General features: G+C 36.5%; 1 protein-coding gene and 2 non-coding genes across 3 annotated transcripts; all 3 read left to right on the top strand.

Moving 5' to 3' along the window:
- The first annotated feature begins 13421 nt into the window (after window positions 1-13421).
- Window positions 13422-20391, top strand: RPL21 (ribosomal protein L21). The gene is made up of 6 exons (XM_074216169.1): window positions 13422-13530; window positions 16246-16324; window positions 16617-16678; window positions 17597-17709; window positions 18661-18811; window positions 20266-20391. The coding sequence occupies exons 2-6, from the start codon at window positions 16258-16260 to the stop codon at window positions 20353-20355; spliced, it is 483 nt and encodes a 160-aa protein (XP_074072270.1). The 5' UTR covers window positions 13422-13530; window positions 16246-16257; the 3' UTR covers window positions 20356-20391.
- LOC141510669 (small nucleolar RNA SNORD102) lies at window positions 17397-17469 on the top strand. The gene has a single exon (XR_012475098.1). It is a non-coding gene; the product is annotated as a small nucleolar RNA SNORD102 (small nucleolar RNA).
- LOC141510714 (small nucleolar RNA SNORA27) lies at window positions 17764-17894 on the top strand. The gene has a single exon (XR_012475136.1). It is a non-coding gene; the product is annotated as a small nucleolar RNA SNORA27 (small nucleolar RNA).
- Window positions 20392-20790: the final 399 nt, after the last annotated feature.

The following is a 20790-nucleotide window of genomic DNA, read 5'->3' as shown; positions in this document are numbered from 1 at the left end:
ATTTGGAAAAATAAAATAAAATTTAAAAGAAAAAAAGTTTAAAAATATATTTACTGCAGCTCCTCTCAGCAGTTCAGTGATCAATGACAATTCTAAAGGACTGGTGATGGAAAATATAATCAACATCCAGAGAAAAAACTATGGAGTCTGAATGCAGAACAAAATGTATTATGTTCACTTTTTAAAACTTCTTTTATGTTTTTTTCTTTCTCATCTTTTCCCTTTAGTTCTAATTCTTCTTTCACAACATGACTAATAAGGAAATATATTCAAACAATTGTACATGTACAACCTATATCAGATTGCTTGCCATGGGAAGAGAAGAAGAAAGGGAGGTTGTTGGAAAAATGTGGAACTCAAAAGCTTATAAAAGATGAGTGTTGAAAACTATCTTTGCAAGTAATTGAAAAATATAATAACATAAAAATTAAAAATATATACATATATTATAGATTTGGTGAGGTAATGCATTATTTCAAGGATATATAATAAGATATGGAGAAAAGTTATATTATCTTCTATTCTTATAGCATAATTGTACAGCTTCTGATAAATCTCATATCTTATTTCTACGTAAAATGGATATACTTTTTGATTTAGTGAATGGAAACATTTTTAATTATTTCTCTGTAATTCTTATGAAAAATTTGTTCATATCCTTTTACCACTTATTAATTGGAAACCAGCTTTCAATGTTATATATTTGCATCATCTATATATCTTGGATATAATACTTTTATCAGTTATATTTTATACAAATATTTTCCCACTTGAGATCCTCTTATTCTATATTCATTGATTTTATTCATGCAAAAGTTTTCAATATTTATGTATTTGAAAATATCTATTTTGTTTTTATGATCTCTTCTATCTTTCTATAGTTAAGAATTCTCCCCAAGACATAAACGTGAAAGCATATTGTTTTAAACTCATTCATTTGACAGAAATATAATCATTCTTTTTCATTTGATTACTCTAGACAACTATTCAAGGAAGAGATTTCTTTTTATATTTCCTCTTCCTATCTGCTTCCAAAGTAATTTTAACAGATAGAGCAAAGCACTAGAGTTGGGCAGAATTTCTAATAAAGTATAACTGGGAGATTTTTATGATTGACTTCCTAGAGACAGAATAAAGCAAACTTTTATTGTAACTATTGTTGTGCAGTGTATCTGTGACCCCATTTGGAGTTTTCTGGGCAAAGATACTTGGATTGGTTTTCCATTTCCTTGTCCAGATGAGTAAACTGAAGCAAATAGGGTTAAGTGATTTGTCATATAGTTTGTAAGTGTCTGAGGCACTCTACTGTGCCACCTCACTGCCCAACAAATTTAGTCTTGCTGTAAAGCAAAAGTTTCAGACCTACATTTCAGGGAAATACATCTGAGTTATGACTTCACCTCCTCTTATCTCACCAAATGGATTAGTAGGAAGATGGAGGATGCCAGACAAAATTTCTGGAGGTTATTAAGTCATTGCTGCTCCTGAAATTATACAGATTTTCCTGCATTCTACCAGGAAAATCCCATGTCTTCTAGGATAAGCAAAATTTATCATGAGTCATTCTACATTTTAAGCAGCAGAAACAGTTTTCTTCTCTCCTCTAATTTGTTGTAGTATACTTCCATAGAATTAGTTCCCCTTTGCATTTTAGAGGGTGTCTTCTTTGGTGCAGTGGATAGAGCACTGGCCTTGGAATCAGGAGGAAGAGAGTTTGAATCCAGCCTCTGACACTTATTAGCTGTGTGACTTTGGGCAAGTTACTTAATCCTGATTGCCCCACATCCAGGGCCAACTCTAGTCATCTTGATTCACATCTGGTCACTAGACCCAGATGACTCTGGAGGAGAAAGACTTAGCACAGCCCAACCCCCCATCCCTAAATCTAATTCATGTGCTTTATCCAGCATCACCTCACTGATGTCCTCATCCTTTGAGAATGAAGGACAAACATTATTCCCTTCTCTCAATGGAGTCTCCTTCTTGCCCAAAGATTGATCTAAATCAGTAGAGAGATGGAACCAAATGACTCATATATTTACAAATCTATGAGTGAAATAATGTGTTTATACTGATGAAGACACAGAAGAAACCAACATCATTTCAATAGGAATCTGTTGAGTTACAAAAAATAAGTTAATTCCTCCTTTCTTTAAATTTTCTATCAGTCTTCTCATCTTCACAGAATCACAATATTAAAAGGAACTTCTTAAGTCTTCTGGCTGTTAGGCCTGATCTGAACAGTAGTACTTTCTAACACATTGTTGAGCAGCAATAATTGGTCTTCTACTTGAAGATTACCAATATCATGAAAAAAAAAGATCTCCTCAAGTAATACATTGTGCTTTTAGATACTTATAATAGCTCAAAGTTTTGTTTTTTCTTATGTCAAGCTTAAATATGCCTTTCTGCCACTCTTACTTATGGTTCCAAGTTCTGTCTTCTGAGGAGGCATGACAAAACAAAACTAATCTTAGTTCTGTAAGACTGTACTTCAAATATTTGAAAATAGCCATTTTCTAAGTACTCCTCTCTCTAGAGCAAAAATCCCCATTTCCTCCAACTAATCTCCATATGACATAATCTACATTACATCACATTTCTGATTACCCTTCCCCAGAAGTGTTCTAGCCGATTAATCTCCCCCAGTTGGTCCTTATCAATTACTTGTATTGTGCCTTGCATATGATAGAAAATGAACAAGTATTTATTGAATGAATGTTAAAGGGATTAAGAATAGACAAAAGACTTATTTGGATCATTTGTTTGTTCATGCATATGCCTGAGTATCTGAAAAGTTTTATGAAATAATATATTGCCCATACTCTTCCTCAACCTTTCTATGGAATTTCATATGAATTCTGTTCATATTTATAACTAATGTTACCTTTAAGTTGCTATATCTTAACTCTTGGCAAGGAGATCAAGTTTTTGCAGACTAGAGCAGTATGTTTCTAGTTTCTGTTGCATTCATTGTGGTAAATTATTTATATCAGCTAAAACATCACAGGAAATACTGATAATCTGAATCAATTGTCCATTGGTCCAATACTCTAATGGATCTGTAATTGCATTGATGTGTGAATTCCCTTGAAGATACAGATTGCAACTCACCCATGTCTGTCTATCCTGTGCTACAAAGGACTTAACAACACGTACAAGTTCGGGGCCATTTCCATAGCTAGTTTAAATAGGTCAAGTTGGAGTGACCTGAATTGCTTGACTTTTTATTTTTACCTTTTCATCTAAGGTGATAATAATAATTTTAATCCTAATTTTCATGGTCTACTGATTCAGAAGCCAATTAGTTGGCTCTTTCCTGTCTGTTAAAATATTACCAGTTTCATTTTTGTGATTTTACTGAGGGGCCTTGCTCCATTTCACATCATCAGGCACTTATAGAAGCAAACTTCTAGGACTGAGTTCTCATTAACCAGTCCCCCCATTATACTGATACCAAACATGATCATGGTATTTTACAGACTGGATTATTTCCATGAAAGCTTCAGATGATTCAGCATATACTGGCTGGCATCCAAAAATTCAGGCAACTAGGTAATGAAGGATTAGCGTACTGGTACTTTCTGACTTCAAATCTGACCTCAGACACTTACTAGTTGTTTGATACTGGGCAAGTCTTTTAACCTTGTTTGCCTCAGTTTCCTCATCTTTAAAATGAGCTGAAGAAAGAAATGGCAAACCACTTCAGTATCTTTGCTAAGAAAACCCCAATGGTGTCACAAAGAGTCAGACACAACTGAAAAATGGTCAAACTGATCCAAAACTTCATCAGTGAGATGAGTTAATGCAAAATGAACTGGTCATTGAAGTTTACTTGAGCAGTAAACTACATTCATGTTCTACAGGTCTTAAGAGAAAACTAATTACTTGGCAAAAAAAGTTACTTGGAAAAAAAAGGAAGGCAAAAATTAGATGCCCAAGACTGAACTAGATCTCATTTTAAAATCTAGTTCATTAAATTCCTTCTTGAATTGAAGAATGGTGTAGGCCTTCAGTTTTCTAGAGCTGCTTGGCTTTGACCAGGGTCAAATTCACAAATAACATCTGTTGGAAAAGCATGAAGTAAAACATTATAACAATATTTCTTCTCCACTTCTCCATTCCTCCACAGACAACTTGCTTTTATTTAAAATGAGTCTTGAAAAGTTGTTAGCTAGAATAATTAACAGTAGTATTTATTATAGAGTTAGAAAAACATGAGAATAGCATAACAAATGGTGTGATTAGAGTTATATTTTTGCTGCTGTTATATTAAAAGTGTTTTAAAATGTCATTCTGGTACAGAGATATGTATTTGAAATACTTGTTCAGCAGTAAATATAAAGAAGTTTAAAAAAATGAGCTAAGGCTGGTAAGAAAAATGAAGGACAACAGAAAAGTTTAAAGTTATTTTTGGGAAAAACATTAAGAGAAAGTCAGAGGGGCTCAATTCTTATTGTTTCTGTTTTTTCTTCCAAGGACAATGAGTGGGAAATGAATCACCCATGATAAGTTGGGAGATAGTAAGAGAACACATAGCTGTCTACATTGAGTTCAAGTCACTAGGCCCAGGTGAATTACATCCTCAGATATAAAAAGATTACTGAGCAAATGTTATTATTGAGCCTTTGCTTGTAATCTTTCAAAGATCATATATGGAAGTTGAGAAGAATTAGAAAAGGGCAAATTTTTTAGCATTTGAAAAGAATAGAAAATGGAGTTCACAGACTATAAGCTAGTGAGCTTGGCTTTGATTTCTGACAAAACTCCAGAGTATGTTATTAAAGGATTGGTTAGTGAATGATTAGAAAAGAAAACAGTGATCAAAAAGAGCCAGCAAAATTCCTGAAAAATACATCTTGCTAACATAAATTTATTTCTTTTTTGTGGGATGGGAGATGGCAATTGAGAATAGAGGGAGGCAGGGTGACTAGACCATTAAAGTACAGGAATGCTGTAGATAGAATTTACCCAGATTCAAAATTGCTCATGTTAGTCTAGTGGAAAACATGAAGAGCTGTAGTTATTGAATGGATTAGGAACATTTAAATGACCAGGCTCAGAATGGTAATTAATGATTCATTTCAATTTGGAAGGAAGGCCTGAGAACATAGTTTAAGAACTGAAAGAGATGTAAGAGACTATTGATTTTAGTCCCCTTATTTTTAGATAAAAAAAGAGACTGAAACACAGAGAGGTTAAATGACTTGCCACTAACACACAAGTTGTAAGTGTCTGGGGTAGTTTTGGAACCCAGGTATTTTCTGGCATCACTTCAGGACTTCAGGAATTTGACCTGGTAGCTGTGAACCAACCTTCTAAGAAGTCACAACTTCTGAAGTCATGGAAAAGAAAGTCACTAATCTCCTTGGTACTATCAAATGGTTCATCCTTAGAAATGGAAACAGAATTTCAGTAGAGATATTGTTGAAGAAGATGCTTTGCTGCTGTGCCCTAAAGACTATGGGACCTTTTCATCTGACTTGGAAATGGAAACTTCTATATACTGCCTTCCTTCTTTTGGAATGTGAACTCCTTGAGAGCAGAGACTATCAGAATTTTGTATTTGTATTCCCATCACTTAGTACAGTGCTATGCATATATTAAGTGCTAAACAAATACTTTTTAATTAATTTTTCCTATCAATGCAGTGTCTTCTGGGGGTTACTAGGTGGCGCAGTGAATAGAGCACCAGCCCTGGAGTCAGGAGGACCTGAGCTCAAATCCCACCTCAGACACTTAATAATTACCTAGCTGTGTGACCTTGGGTAAGTCACTTAACCCCATTGCCTTAAACAAATAAAAAAAATTTTTAAATGCCATATTATCACTGAATATTTTTGTTGAATACCCTACTTCTGCTGAGGCTAAATAAACCTTCCTTTATTAAATGTCAGATCTTCTATAAGTATTTCATTTCATTACAATATTCAGTCTAAACTACTAGGGGACTGACCTGAGTGATAGTCAGCACCAGAAGGCATCTCAGACCATGGAATAAATCATACTCAAAGAAGAGTGCCCTGGATTTAAAAAACTTGCTATGGATGTGCTATGAATGATAAAAAAAAAAATGGTTGCATTGGAAATTATTCTAAATAACTTTGTAAATATTAAGGTCATAGATATACAACCCTCTTCTAAACTCAACCATTATCTCTTGCTTCTAGGCTCATGATTTCTTTCTAATGAGATAGGTTTTTTTTCCCATTATAATATAAAAATACCTGAATTATGCCATCAGAGAATTTCAGAGTTTAAAAAAAACTTAAATGTTTCCTAATCAAACCTATCACCTAATACTAATTAGGGTCAGCACCATTCACATGCTTATCAGTTTCTTGAAAGAGTCTAGGGGTAGCTAGGTGGCACAGTGGATAGAGCATAGGCCATGGAATCAGGAACTCCTGAGTTCAAAGCTGGTCTCACATCCTTAATAATTATCTAGTTTTGTGACTTTGGCTAAGTCACTTAACCCCATTGCCTTGCAAAAAGGAAAAAACAAAAACAAAAAAGAATCTAGTTTAGTTATTTCCTTTTACTTACTTTTTTTTACTTGGTATTTAAATTAGTGGAATGTATCTTTAACTAATGTTTACACTATAACATTAATAAGGATGAGGTCACAAGTCAGTCTTTTCAAGTTCCAAGCCCATAGGCTGTATTCTCATCACCAGTCATAATTCATGAATATATATATACATATATATATACATATATATATATATGTATATATATATATTGCTGCACTTAATATGAGTAAACTGGCATAAATCTGTTCCTTCTGTAGGGGAAAAAATACCAACAGGCTAAAATGCACATTCAACTTAAGAATATGTGGATCACTAAATGTGCATTCTTGTATAAAGAACAATCTAGGGAATTCAATCACTGAGTATTAACTGATTCAATTTAATTCAACAAAGATTTCTTCAAATATCAAATCAAATATATAATCACAAAGTATTATTCTATACAGTAAGACCTTAGAAGACAGGCTATCATGCCTCATTTCCATTCACCCCCTGATGAGTAGGGTGGTAGCACTGCAATGCTTAGGCTTAAGGTCACTAGGTTTTGGAATTTCAGCCAAGATGGAGGGCATAATTGAACAAGGTTGGTTTACTTTTCAGTATTTACTGTCCTCTTTTCTATCCCTCCAAACCTGCTGAACCCTTTTCTCTTATTCACATTGAAACTTTTACATACCTCCTTTTCAATTTCAGATCAAAATTCTGAAGGTCAGCTGCACAGCATAGAGAGGAAGGAAAGGGAAATAATTGAGAGATTTTTATTTTTGTTTTAGTGTAAAGCAGAGCTAATTAATGTAAATATCACTAAATTAATAATGAGGAGTCCTGGATTTCCAACTCTGACCTTGTAATAACCATGTGACTTTGAGCTTGTCATTTACTTTGTTGAAGCTGTGATGTATCAAAAAGTTCTAGAGACATAATTTCTTGGCAATTAACGATCCTTTTATGAATTATGGCTAGAAAATAATAAAAGGGTCATTTGAATGTCTCTCCTGAACCAAAGACTGTTTGTGGAACCCACTCAGTACTTATATGCCTTTAGAAGAGTGGGTGTTCCTGAGGGTAGAAATCAATTCTGACTGGTTAACAAGAATTGAAAGAATATTATAATAAGAAAGGAGTTTATTCAAATAAGGGTCTATACTACCATCACTCAGTTTTGGACAAAAAGATTTACTGATACCCATCTGATAAAATTTTGTCCTTCATTCTTGAAGAAGACCAAGACTATTGGATTCAAACGCCTGTCCTCCTGGCTCCAAGATCAGTGCTCTATCCATTGAACCCCCTAGCTGTCAGACTAGGTCTATAAACTTCAGTGAAGTACCCTGCCCCAGGCACAAGACAAACCTTCCTTCAACAATACAATAAATCCCAGCCCTAGTCTAAAAGGATTAAGTCTCATCTACTTATCCTTAATTACTTCATCTTTGCTCTTTTAGCTGTACTCCTAATTAACTCATCTTTCTCTAGTTGCCTCTACCCTTAAAAATCTTACCCTCTCTTCAGTAAAGAGGCTATCTCCCTTTGGGAGGCCAGTATCTTCTTGGGGAACATCATTCCCCGAAATAAATACCTTCACCTAAATTTGAAGATAGTCTGAGGCTTTGAATTCTTTTAGCAACCTCAATGTAGGGACAATCCAGATAAAAGGGAGAATCTACTTCTATCTGGAACTTGTCTGAGTAACACCATGGACCAGAATTCACCATTAATCAGTTCTGCACTTCAAAGACTGACTTCTAAATGGGACTGATTTCTAAATGAGGAAATAGAAAAGGGGGAAATTTTAGTCTTAATTCAATATTCGGTTATTAATATAAGAGCAAAATAGCTATTTCTCTCAAAGTTATAGATTTCTTATGTGTAAAATGAGAGGGTAGAGAAATTAACTGTAATTCTATGATGGGTCTTTTCTTCTATACTATTTTCTTGATATTGCATCCATTTCCATAGATTCTATTATTATCTTCATATAGATGAAAATAATAACTTAACAGTTACCTAACACTTACATGGCAGGCACTATTGCTAAGCACTTTACAAATATTTTCTTATTTGATTCTCATAACAACTCTAGGAGATTAGGTGCTATTAATATTCCCATTTTTCCAGATGGAGAAACTGAAGCAAACAGTGGTTAAGTGACTTGCCCAAAAAAGTTTTGGGGCTGGATTCGAACATCACAACTTTCTGCCTCCTGGTCCAGAGGTCTACACATTGTACCATCTAGTTCTATGAGGGCAGGGACTATGTTTTTTGTCTTTATATCTCCAGCACTTCTGCCTGGCAACATAGTAGAGTATCATTCAGATTTCTTTCTTTGTGATCACTGGCTTCCATGTGAATGGATTTACTGATTGGGACCTGGAGCTTATTAGTAAGTATAAAATGAAGGGATTGGAATGGGTAATTTCTACAAATCTCTTCTGAGTCTCAGGATCCTATTAGTTTGGTTGGGTCTTCTGGCCAAAGGACCTTTTCTGACATTTTTGACATTAGTCTTCCACACAGCCACCAAAGAAATTTTTACTAAAGGGCAGATTGGACCATTTCATGCCTCCTCTTTCCACTCAACTAAATTACTACTAATATCCTTTAGGATCACATATAAACTCAGTTTAGAGTTTAAATATCTTCAAAATCTGACCCCTTCCTATCTTGCCAGTATTTCTTATATTATTACTCCTCACACCAGACTTCATCTCCCTTCTCTCTGGGTCCCTGAATTGGCTATCTTCCAAGTCTAGAGTGCATTCCATCCTCATCTCTGCCTCTTGAAAACCTCAGTTTCCTTCAAGACTTTAAGTATCATTTTCTACAATGAAAACTTTTCTTTGCCTCTCCAGATGCTTAATAGACACTCCCAAAATTATCTTGTATTACTCTGTATACATATATTTCCACACATTAAAATAAAAATTTCTTAAGGGAAGAGACTTTTTGTCTTTGTATCTCTAACAACAGAGTCTGACACATAGAAAATACTAAATAAATGTAAGTTAAGGAACGAATATAGTTCCCAAATTTCATATCATTAAGTAATACTTTGGACTGGACTTGCTTTCTTTTATTGGAAAAATGCTTCCTAGAAATGAATACCATTTTTTCTTTTTTTTAACTAGATCTGCGATTGAACTAAAGTAATAAGACCCAATTAATTGGTGCCTTCTCTGAAATTTATAGACTTTGGGAGTTTCCTAGAGTAATGAGAGGTCAAGTAACTAGCCTGATATTTCCCTCTCTCCTTCCTTCCTCCCCATCATATCTTCCTGATTTTTTAATCATAATTTCAGGAATCACAGCCTAGTCTAGCACATTTTTGTAAGAAAAAATATTTGATTTGTCAATTTACAGATTGGTTCTAGTCTTTGTTCTCTGCTCACAACCCCTTCTGGTATATGATCTCCAAGAAGCATCAAAGTACCAGACTAGTTCACTGAATTCAGCAAGTATTTAATAAGCTCCTACTATGTTCAAGTTACTATTGTAGGCATCTGGGGTACTCAATCTATTTGTGCATGAATTTAGGAGTTTCCTCCAACAATACAAATTGCAACCAATCCATATCTGCCCATTCTATGCTAACCTTGTCCATGTTCTTCCATAGAGGTTCACCTAACTGCCAGCAGTCTTTCTCACTTTCCCCTGAACCAGTTAGGTGGCTCAATGGACAAAGCACTGGGCTTAGAATAAGGAAGATCTAAGTTCAAATCCAGTCATAGATACTTATCAGCAATGTAACTCCAGTCAAATCACTTAAGTTTCATCTGCCTCAGTTTACTTGACTGTAACTTTGGGTAATAATAACACCTACCTCCCAGGATTGTTGTGAGGATCAAATGAAGTTTGTCAAGGGTTTAGTTTAGTGACAAACACATACACACAGTAGGCACTTTAAAAAGAAAGCTTCATCCCCTACTCTTCCCTGTTATGGTGAAGGTACTAGAGGCACACCTTAGATCCAACTGTCATCCTTCATTCTCACCAAATGACTAATACAACCTCCCCTGATGACATTTTTTCAGCCCTATGCTTATTTGAACCGTATAGGTTATATATTGCAGCCTGCTCAACCCACTCTGCCCCTTTCTACTGCTCTCTTATGATACTCATTTTAAATTCTTCAAGGGCTACTATATACCACATTTCCCTGTTCTTCAGCAACTGGTGGCAAAATGTTAAGGTTAGAGGGATGGGTCTTTGTTTCCCTGGAAAGCTTGGATCATTAAAGGAGCTTTACAGTTTCCTGAAAGCAAGGAGTTTATGCTCTTTCTTTGTTTCAACTCTGACCCCAACTTATCATCCATCTGTATCCAACTCCAGAAATTGTCCATCTAAATGTATGTCATAATAAAGAATAATAGACATTCTTCATCTGCTTTGTCTTTCTTGTGTCCATAGTCAAACCACACTATTTTGAACGATTACATGGTTTGGTTTGGTTTTTTTTTCCCAGGAAGATTTTGTAATGTTCAAGAGTTTAATGAAATCCATAGAATGACATCTGCAAGCAGGAGTATAGCTGGTAGATAGCTTGTTAAAAAAACAGCTTTTAAGGTGGTGCTTTGCTCTTCCAAGTTAAATATTTTTAAAATAATCAAAAAGCAATAAGTATATTATTATCTATGTCTTTCAGATGATTGAGAAATGATATGAGAGAATAGGGCAAAGGAGAAAATAGGAGATTAAGAAGATGGATTTTAAGTTGTGGGATGGGGAGAAGGATAAATAAATGCTTTGCAGATGGTTTTTATTTATGAGGCAAGATCCTTTGATAAGGAGCATGGAAAAGAAATGTAGAAGATTTGGAATACCTTCTGTAGAATATAGAGAATCAAACAGGAAATAAAAAAAGGATTGCTATGATGGCCCAGCTGGGAGTAGATAATGTAAATTTTCAGTGATACCAGTTAGCATGGTTTTGTGACTTTTGTCCATTAGTGTTCCACAGCTTGTGAGTAGGAGGGAATAAGGAGGTTGGTAGGTATAACAGCTGACATTTAACAATGTCAAAAGGTCAAAGGGAAAAGGAATTACAGAATAAATGATATTGCATAGCTGAACTGGTCAAAGATAAAATTAAGAATTTAAAGTGAAGGATGGATAAGGAAACAAGAGAGAAGTGGACAACCTGGAAGACATGGTGAGGATGAAGAATAGGATAGAAGCAAATAAATAGATGAACGGGTAGAAGCTTTTGACCAGAGGTAAGAATTTTGGGGTTCCTGAACTGATTTGGAGGATGACAGATTATGGAGTACACTTCAAATGAGGAGGGGATGTTAAGTAAGTAATGGTGACCAAGAGAAGGTATTCAGTTGAAAGTGAAGAACGAGGAGAATGCCTCTCCTTTCTACTCCAATGCTTCAGGGTCATAATAAGGGAAAACATGAGACTGGCAAGAGACACCAGGTTTTTGGGAGGAGAGTTTTTCCATCATATTGGAAGATGTAAAGAGGATGAATTTTTAAGGAGAGTCAGGAATTTGATTCAATAGATATTTAATAAGTGCCTTCTGTGTGACCTTTAGAGAATGGGACTGAGGCAACATCTAAGTATGTTAGTATGTGTATACAAAGACTTATTACTGTTTTAGACTGCAGTAACTATTTTGATTGAATCCTGTTGCATTGTAAAGCACTACAAAGGCTTTTAAGAAAATTCCATAGAGTTTAGGAAGTGGGTTATTCCAGGCCTGCACATAATAACCCACCAGATGCCTGGCAATTAATTTCACTTCTTTGGGTCTTAAGTTTCCTTATTTGTGAAATGAGAAGGTTGAAGATTATATAAGTATATGTGTGCATATAATTATACATTAAACTAAGGGCTATTATTATTTATTTATTTGTAAAGTGCGGGGGTTGAAGATTGTAGAGATCCCTTCCATTTCAAAATTCTGCAGTCATTTGTTATCCTGTGTACATTTCATCTATTCGACATAAAACTTACTTAATTTTGACAGTCAGCTGGAAGAAGACAGGACTGAGCAACAGGGTTTGCCATTAATTAGCTGCCTGTCCTTAGGCAGATTATTTCATCAGTTTGGGGCCTCAGTCTCATCATTCTTTTATTTTTTATTTTAGGCAATGGGGTTAAGTGGCTTGCCCAAGGCCACACAGCTAGGTAATTATTAAGTGTCTGAGGTCGGATTTGAACTCAGGTCCTCATGAACTCCGGGGACATTCTTAAAATGAGAGGGATAGACTAGTTCCAAAGTCCTTCCCAGCTCTAAAATCCCAATATCTCTGGAGCGGGGAAGGGGGGACTAAGGATTTACAAAAGTCAACGTCTGTTTCCCTTCATAATCCTAAATCAGGTTATATATTTAAATATATTATTATTCTGAAAAAAGATCTATGGGCTTCCTCAGAACGAGTGACTTCCGCTTGGGAATGAGGTCACGAAGGACACACTTTAAAATCCATCACAGGTGAAAAGAGAAGCGAATTTGAAGACACATGCATACTTACCTACGTAAGAGGCGGACGCTAAAAATACCCCGCTGCGCAGGCGCCGAAACGGACGCCGACAAAAGCGTACGCGCGTGGTGATGGCGACCACGTGACAACCAAGCCTTTGATCCGCTTCCGGTTTGGTGGACAAGAAGGCGGGCCCAGGCAGGTGGGTTTAGGGGTCCTTTCGGGCCACTCTTGAAGCCCCCTTCCGGGCTGTCTCAGCAATAGCCAAACTCGAATTTTTGTTCACCCGCCGCCTCTTACTTATCAGGAAAGTACAATCATCTCTATGGAGCTCCTGTGTCTTTTGGTGGGCAGAGCTTCTGCCCTTCGCTTGCGTTTTCGCTTTTTTCTTGGCGGCACAGTTAGGCACCCTGGCGGGCAGCCCTGGCTGTCCCTTGTAAGGCGCGCGCTAAGGCCCGCCCCCTCCTTTCCGCCGGCTCCGCCATATTCCAGGTACACGGGGCTCGCGCGGCTCCCGCTCGGCGGCCTGCTATTTCCTCCCCAGGGAAGCTCGGGAAAGAGCGTTTGAGGCAGGTTGGGTTGGGCGGGCCGGGGAGAAGGGTACCGGGGGGGAATTAGCGCTTGCGGGGCCGGGGGCGGCGTGGTGAGAGCCGCGGGGTCTAGCGGCGGCGTGGGGCACAGAGAGGCCGCGGCCTGGGCCGCCCGCCGACCGGCCCGGAAGCAGCCTCCAGCCGGCGGGGCTCCCCGGAACCGCTCCGAGGGCCAGGGATGGCTAGGTTGCGAAGCCGAGGAGGGCCGAGCCTGCCCGAGGTGCCCCGGGGCGCGGTGGCTGCTGGCGCCGGCCAGGGAGCAGGCCCCGTCGGCTGGTGCGCGTGTCCGTGTTTGATTCGGATCCAGATCGTTCATGGCCCTCGGTTCTTGCCTCTGGAAAGCCGCTGACTTTTGCGCTTATGTGGTGTAAGAATTGTTCGGAGGAAAGGGAGGCCGGGCGGTGCAGCTGATAGAACGTGGGTCCTGGAGTCAAGAAGACCCGAGTTCAAATCCGCCTGAGTCGCTTAATTACTTGGCTATAGCCACTTAACTCCATTTGTTTTGCAAAAACCTTTAAAAAAAAGAGACGTTCGAATGAAAATCTAGCTTGCCTTTGGATTCTTTTATGAGCCTGTTTGCTTTTTTGTAAAATTAAGACTAATTTGGCTTCTCTAACACTCTGTTGTGAGGATTAAGTTGGATCTCATGTCATAGAGCTTTGGAAAACAAGTTCTAATGTGAAGGAATCATAGAAGATCTTCACGAATGCTGTTTTTGGCATTTAAAATTTTTCATGATCTTTCTTTCACAACTAAACACATGTTCATCCTGTCATGGGTTTTTTTCTGATTATACATCATTGCTGCAACTACTGTCTTCCCAGGAGAGCTTGGTACTGTGTCTGGCTCATAGTAGACACTTTAGTTATTGGTTAATTGATCGATGAATGGTATTATCTTAGTCTGTGGAGGGAGGATCTAGGGAGTAACTTCTTTTTCTAGGATTTGTGAGACAGGGTGGACCTGGAGTCTCATTTACTTGATTTCATATCTGACTTCAGATCTACTTTGTGACCCTGGGCAAATCACCTACCACTTTTTCAGGTTCCTCATCTATAAAATGAGCTGGAGAAGGAAATGGCCAACTATTCTCGGGGCCTAAGAAAAGCATAAGTGAGGTCACCAAGAATGACAAAAAACAGCTTAAAAGTTTAAGTTCAGACCTCAAGCTAAAGAGCACTAGGGAATAGATAAGCTTCATTCAGGTTACCTTATGATTTTCAAAGCTTTTTTTTGTTTTGTTTTGAAAGCATATTTTTAGGTGATACTGTTAGCATTGGTACAGGTTAGAAAAAACAATGTGATCAAGTCACTTACCCTCTCTTAGCTTCAGTTTCCTCATTTGTAAAATTAAGTAGGACTTGAATTCTATGATCTTTATTACCCAGAAGACTTCCAAATTAACTAAAGGAATATAATACATAACCAGGGCCTGAATTAGACTTTTAAAAATAGCCCTTAATTTTTATTCATCTATGCCTTTGTACATTCTGCTTCTAAGCATCCTTTTTGTAATTTGCTTTGTTTTTGACATTTAGCTTAAGTCAGCATGAAATCTGTTGGGGGTTTTTATTTGACAGACATACTGGAAGAAAAATTAATTTTAATGCTAGTTTACCCAGTTAAATAACAATGTTCAGTGGAGTATGTAAAATTCTTCATTGAAAATTTTTTTAGGATTAATAAGCTAATATGAATATATTGTCTGTTATAGGTTTAAATGCTCTAAGTTTTTGAGCAAAAGGATTTTGGCAGTTGAGGTACTTTGTCATAAGCAAAGCTTCATCACCCAGTAAATGAGGGTTTAATTAGTTATACAATAAATTACAGTTATAGCTTAATTTTAGACATGTTAGTAATTTAAGGAAGGAAAAAATGGTATTAAGAATCAGATTTTATTTATGCATGAAGAGACAACTGAAGGAAGCTAAATGTGGGACAGGATGCTTAATATTTACTAAGTGTTTTAAATTGTGTCATTAAATTATCAGAACTCTTAGCTATATACTAGTGGGTACTCTAGCTGTTTTGCAAATGAGAAAACAGGTTCAGGTTAAATAACAGTTGATAGAGATTTTGCATCTACTGAGTGTAGGTTTCAAGATCTAGGGTCTGGATTCTAAATCTAGTTCTCTTTCCACTGTATCACTAGTATAAAAATTAGGATAAATTCCTTTTTTTATGAACTTGAGTAATTTGATCTCTTTGACTTTCTTTATTCATTTAGTCTTCCTACTAGTTTCTCAAAAAAGAAATACTGCCTACACAGAAAATCTCAGATTCAAGAAAGTCTTAGAAGAATCAGTGAATGGTTGTAGATTTCACAATTTACAAAATTCTCTGCTCAGTTATATTGGAAGGAACCAACTAGCCTGTATGACTTTGGGCAAATATTTTACCTATTGGACTTCAGTTTCCAAAAAGGGAATTAGATGGTCTATGAGTTAAGTAGTATAAATATTCTTCCTTACAGATTATGCTACTGAAGTTGAAAGGATTAAATGTAACATACCTGCTTGTAACTCTGGCCTTTGTTCCAAAAGAGTTGTGCTGATTGATTTAATAGAAAATTTTCATTGTTCTGGTAATGCTATTAGAATGCTAATATTTGCTACTTTGGATATATGTTGTCTAATGCTACCTGATGACTACAAGTTTATGAAATAATGTTTTCTTATGCTTATTTGTTAACAGTGAGTTGCCAAAATGACAAACACAAAAGGAAAAAGGAGAGGGACTCGATACATGTTTTCTAGGCCCTTTCGAAAACATGGTAAGTATAGTGCTAGATTGCAAATTGAACAGAGATTAATAGGACATAAAATAGATACTCTATAATTAAAAGTTATAAGAATTGAAACTTTGTTAATTCTTAATTGGAAGACAGGTAGTGGTGACTGATTAATTTTATTTTAGAGATGCATTGGACAACTAGCAAGACTGAAGCTTTAAGTTTGTCAGTTTTGAGCTCTTTAGATATCGTGAGGTTATGAGTTAAGTTGTAAGAATTAAAATATTTTCTTCTGAGATTCACCTTGAGACTATGAAAATCTTTTTTTCTGCAGGTGTTGTACCTCTGGCTACATATATGCGCATATACAAGAAAGGTGATATTGTAGATATCAAGGTATGTTGTGAAATTTGACTTCTGCTTACAAGTAAAGTTTGATCCCAGAGAGCTCTCTCCCTTTATCCAGTTAAGGATAAACAGGCAATTACTTCTTTAACTTTTACCAGACCTGTGCAATCTTACTTTTAAAAGTTTTTATTGGGGCAGCTAGGTGGTGCAGTGGATAGAGCACTAGCCCTGGAGTCAGGAGTACCTGAGTTCAAATCTGGCCTCAGACACTTAATAATTACCTAGCTGTGTGGCCTTGGGCAAGCCACTTAACCCCATTTGCCTTGCAAAGACCTAAAAAAAAAATTGGATTTGACTATTGAATAAAGGTATTACTTCCAACATGGAAGCTGTTATACCAAGGAGCTTCTCAGTGTCAGTCCTGATAAATTCACATCTGATAAATTTCTTTCCCTCTGAGTCTTAGTTTACTCATCTGTAAAAATGAAATAATAGGAGTACCTACTAAAGGAGATTATTGTGAAGATCAAATTGAATCATATATATGCATTGTGAGGCTTAAGGTAGATATAAATTATAGCTATTATCTCCACTGGTTTTGCTCCCTTGAACTAATTGTACTGAAGTAAACTTGGAGCTTTGGTAATTGTGGGATTGGGGGGGGGTAGGATTCCAATTTACTATACTTTTCCATGAAGTGTAGCTAGTCATAAGTCATGAGATGTTTTAGGTTGTGTCTATTACTTGGCTTGCATGTTAACACTGGAGCTTGATGATGATTGTCTCATATGATTGCATTCATGAGTAAAGTGAAAAAAACTTCACCGGCTCTGAAAGCTCATCTAATTGCCATAGAATGTAATTTAAAATTAATCAGTTACTCAATGCTAATAATTTTATGATTTGAATGGAGGTGAATAATTTATATTTAATTGATATGTATTTCCCCCCCACTCTTCTTTCCAGGGTATGGGCACAGTTCAGCAAGGAATGCCCCACAAATGTTACCATGGCAAGACTGGACGAGTCTATAATGTTACACAGCATGCTGTAGGCATTGTTGTAAACAAACAGGTTAAGTAAGTAACTTAAGAATATCCTCTCAAAAAGTTGATAATGCTAGTAAAAAAGGTTCCCCCTCTGTCACTTTACCAATTAGACACTTTTCATGTCTCATTGGTCATTCAAGTGGGGAAGAAGAAAACTCCTTTTAAAACTCAAGCAAACTGATTGTTTGTCTTGTATCCTGTCAGGGGAAACAATCTTAAAATTGATTAAAGCTGTCTTTTTATTGTGTAAATCTTCAATATTGTAGTTCTATAGATAGGTCATTTTAGCATGTGAATCCATTAGTATGATTGTGTAATTTCCACTGCTTCATCTTTTGCATAATTGTACTTTATCTTCCTGAAGGCAAGGGTCTAGACCAGGGAATTTGTTAGATACCCTTCCACCTCTAAGAAAGGCAAGGAATTGTATTCCGGATGTCACTGAAAACTGATTAGCAAAGGAAAAACTTTAAAAAAATAGTTATGTTTAGGAAATAGCATGTATAGTCTAAGAAGCTAAGACTATAATGGAGAACTAGCAAAGCTAAGGTTCTAATTAATTTTATCAGCAGTGGACAGCCATTTATCAAGAGCATTGATATCTGGTGACCATGTTTAGGATTGATTAGAGAAAGGAAGCAGTAGTGGGGACAGATCAATTAGATGATTGTTAGGCTAATTTGGGCAAGAACCTTGAGTTTAAACTATGGTAGTGAGAATAAGGGATAAGGTAGGGACAGAGATTCTATTTTGACATGTTTGTGATTTTTCAGTACTCTTGAGCCAAACCTACCATATTTTAAAGCTTATATGAACTTATATTAGTTGATTGACTTTTGAAAAAGCACAAATGAAACTTAACATTTCTCTTTTTTAGAGTTAATTGTTTAAATAAAGCAAACTATCAAATAACACTTAACACTTTCTGTTCAAATAAAAATGGTGGCACTGAATGGAAGACTAAACAGTATTTTGTTCCAGGGGCAAGATTCTAGCCAAGAGAATTAATGTGCGTATTGAGCATATTAAACATTCTAAGAGCAGAGATAGCTTCCTGAAGCGAGTAAAGGAAAATGATCAGAAGAAGAAAGAAGCCAAAGAAAAAGGCACTTGGGTTCAACTAAAACGTCAGGTAATGAATTTATTTAAAATATTGAGAGACCGTTGTTGGTAAGAATAGCGCCGAAATCACCATATTTCCAAGACAAAGTTTTTGGGGATTTTTATGTTTTCAAGGCAAAGGTGGGGTTAAGTGACGTGCCCAAGGTCACACAGCTAGGTGTCTGAGGCCTGATTTTAAATCAGGTACTCCTGACTCCAGGACAGGTGCTCTATGGCACTAGTTCACTGCACCACCTAGTTACCTGGACAGAAGTTTTATTCTTTATTTTTAGCTTTATGCAAGGCAAATGGGGTTAAGTGGTTTGCCCAAGGCCACACAGCTAGGTAATTATTTATTAAGTGTCTGAGGCTGGAGATGAACTCAGGTACTCCTGACTCCAGGGCCGGTGCTCTAGCCACCCCGGACAGAAGTTTTAAAAGGCAAATTAATGATCTGCTGGTTTGAAGATTCTAGTATGCAGCTTTGGGCAGGTTACAACAAACCTCAGTTTTTCTTTACCTTGAGGGAATTTGAAGTAGATTCGAGGTCTCTTACATATAATATATGAGTACTCATTGCTGGTTATTTCCTGCTCTTTGCTATCATGGCAACCATTACCCTTTAACAAAGGCCCCTTGCTGCTATTTAAAGAATTTCAGATTTAGAACTAGTTTCTCTGCTTATGAATGTATGTACTCAATAATTACTATTCAGCAGACATGAAAAATCACTTGTTTGCCTTTTAAAGAAAGGGAAACTAATTTTTTTGTCTTGTTCATTCCAACTTAATATATCTATATATAATAGATGCTTTTCCTCCTTTGTAGTGTTGTAGAGAAAAGCAGAACTTGTTGGTTTGCCTAGCCATGTGACAATTAGCAGTTATTTAGTACTTTTTGGTTGATATAGAGAAAGGAATTTGCATAGCTCTTAGAAAGGGCCAAACTTTTTTTTAAAAAATGAAATGGAGTAAATTGGTCATTTACATTCCTTCATTTAGGCTGTACCCCAGAATACCTCCAGTTGCCTTAAGGACATGTGGCATAGGTCTTAAACAGCTCATACTAAAAAGTGCCCTTTTCAGAATAGGTAGAAAACCACCAATTCTGCAGCAGCAAAAATGAAATGCCTTAAATTAATCTTTAAATTTCTCTAAAATTTAATGTAATTTGACAGAATTATCTCATTAGCAGTTATACCTGATATTATGACCTTACAAGACATCACATAGGAGGCCTCCAAAAGACTGACTTGAGTTTATTAGGATAACTTCCTGTTTTAGGTTTCCCACTAAATTTAATGACTTAAAACAAAATATGTTAAAATTTATGTGCCACAATGATGATCCTCTTAAATGATTGCCTTTGAAGAAGGAAAATGAATATGTCATTTCACCGGTTCTGAGAGCACATTATAGTATTTTGCTGAGAGATAATTAAATTAGCTTCAGTGTTATAACCTCTTTTTTAACCCTTCTTTTTTAGCCTGCTCCACCCAGAGAAGCACACTTTGTGAGAACCAATGGCAAGGAACCTGAGCTGTTGGAACCAATTCCCTATGAATTCATGGCATAAATGACTTAAAAAATAACCAATAAAAGATTTCTTGAATTTTGGAACTGTTTGGGTTTTTTTGTGTGTGTGTTTAATTAGATATTCAAAGAAATTTATTAAATTAAAATGCTGGTAGATCTCAATGCAGACTCTGAAGCTGAGATGCAATAAAGTATGGATCAATTCTTTGCTGCTTGTGCTAATTTTGATCTAATAGTTAACACCAAGAAAACTCAGGTGCTCTATCAGCCAGCACCACACCGTGCACATGTGGAACCCCATTGATTACAGCAAATGGCGAAGTTTTGAGTACTGTGGACAAGTTCATTTACTTTGGTAGTATCCTTTCCCAGGAGGTACACATTAACAATGAGGTTGACACCAGAGATAGCTCAGTATTTGGGAGACTGAAAGTGTGGGAGAGAAGTGTAAGACTGACTACCATACTAAGGTCTT

The sequence above is a fragment of the Macrotis lagotis genome, chromosome 1 (assembly GCF_037893015.1).
Source record: "Macrotis lagotis isolate mMagLag1 chromosome 1, bilby.v1.9.chrom.fasta, whole genome shotgun sequence".
NCBI classification, from domain to species: Eukaryota; Metazoa; Chordata; class Mammalia; order Peramelemorphia; family Peramelidae; genus Macrotis; species Macrotis lagotis.
Note: the sequence above shows the minus strand (reverse complement) of the source record. Positions and strands in the feature narration are given on the sequence as shown.

Bases quoted from the DNA above. Each gene is read 5' to 3' on its own strand.
- RPL21 (XM_074216169.1), top strand. From the start codon at position 16,258: ATGACAAACACAAAAGGAAAAAGGAGAGGGACTCGATACATGTTTTCT. The intron at 16,325-16,616 runs GTAAGTATAGTG...TTTTTTCTGCAG, and splicing joins TAGGCCCTTTCGAAAACATG to GTGTTGTACCTCTGGCTACA. The intron at 16,679-17,596 runs GTATGTTGTGAA...TCTTCTTTCCAG, and splicing joins GTGATATTGTAGATATCAAG to GGTATGGGCACAGTTCAGCA.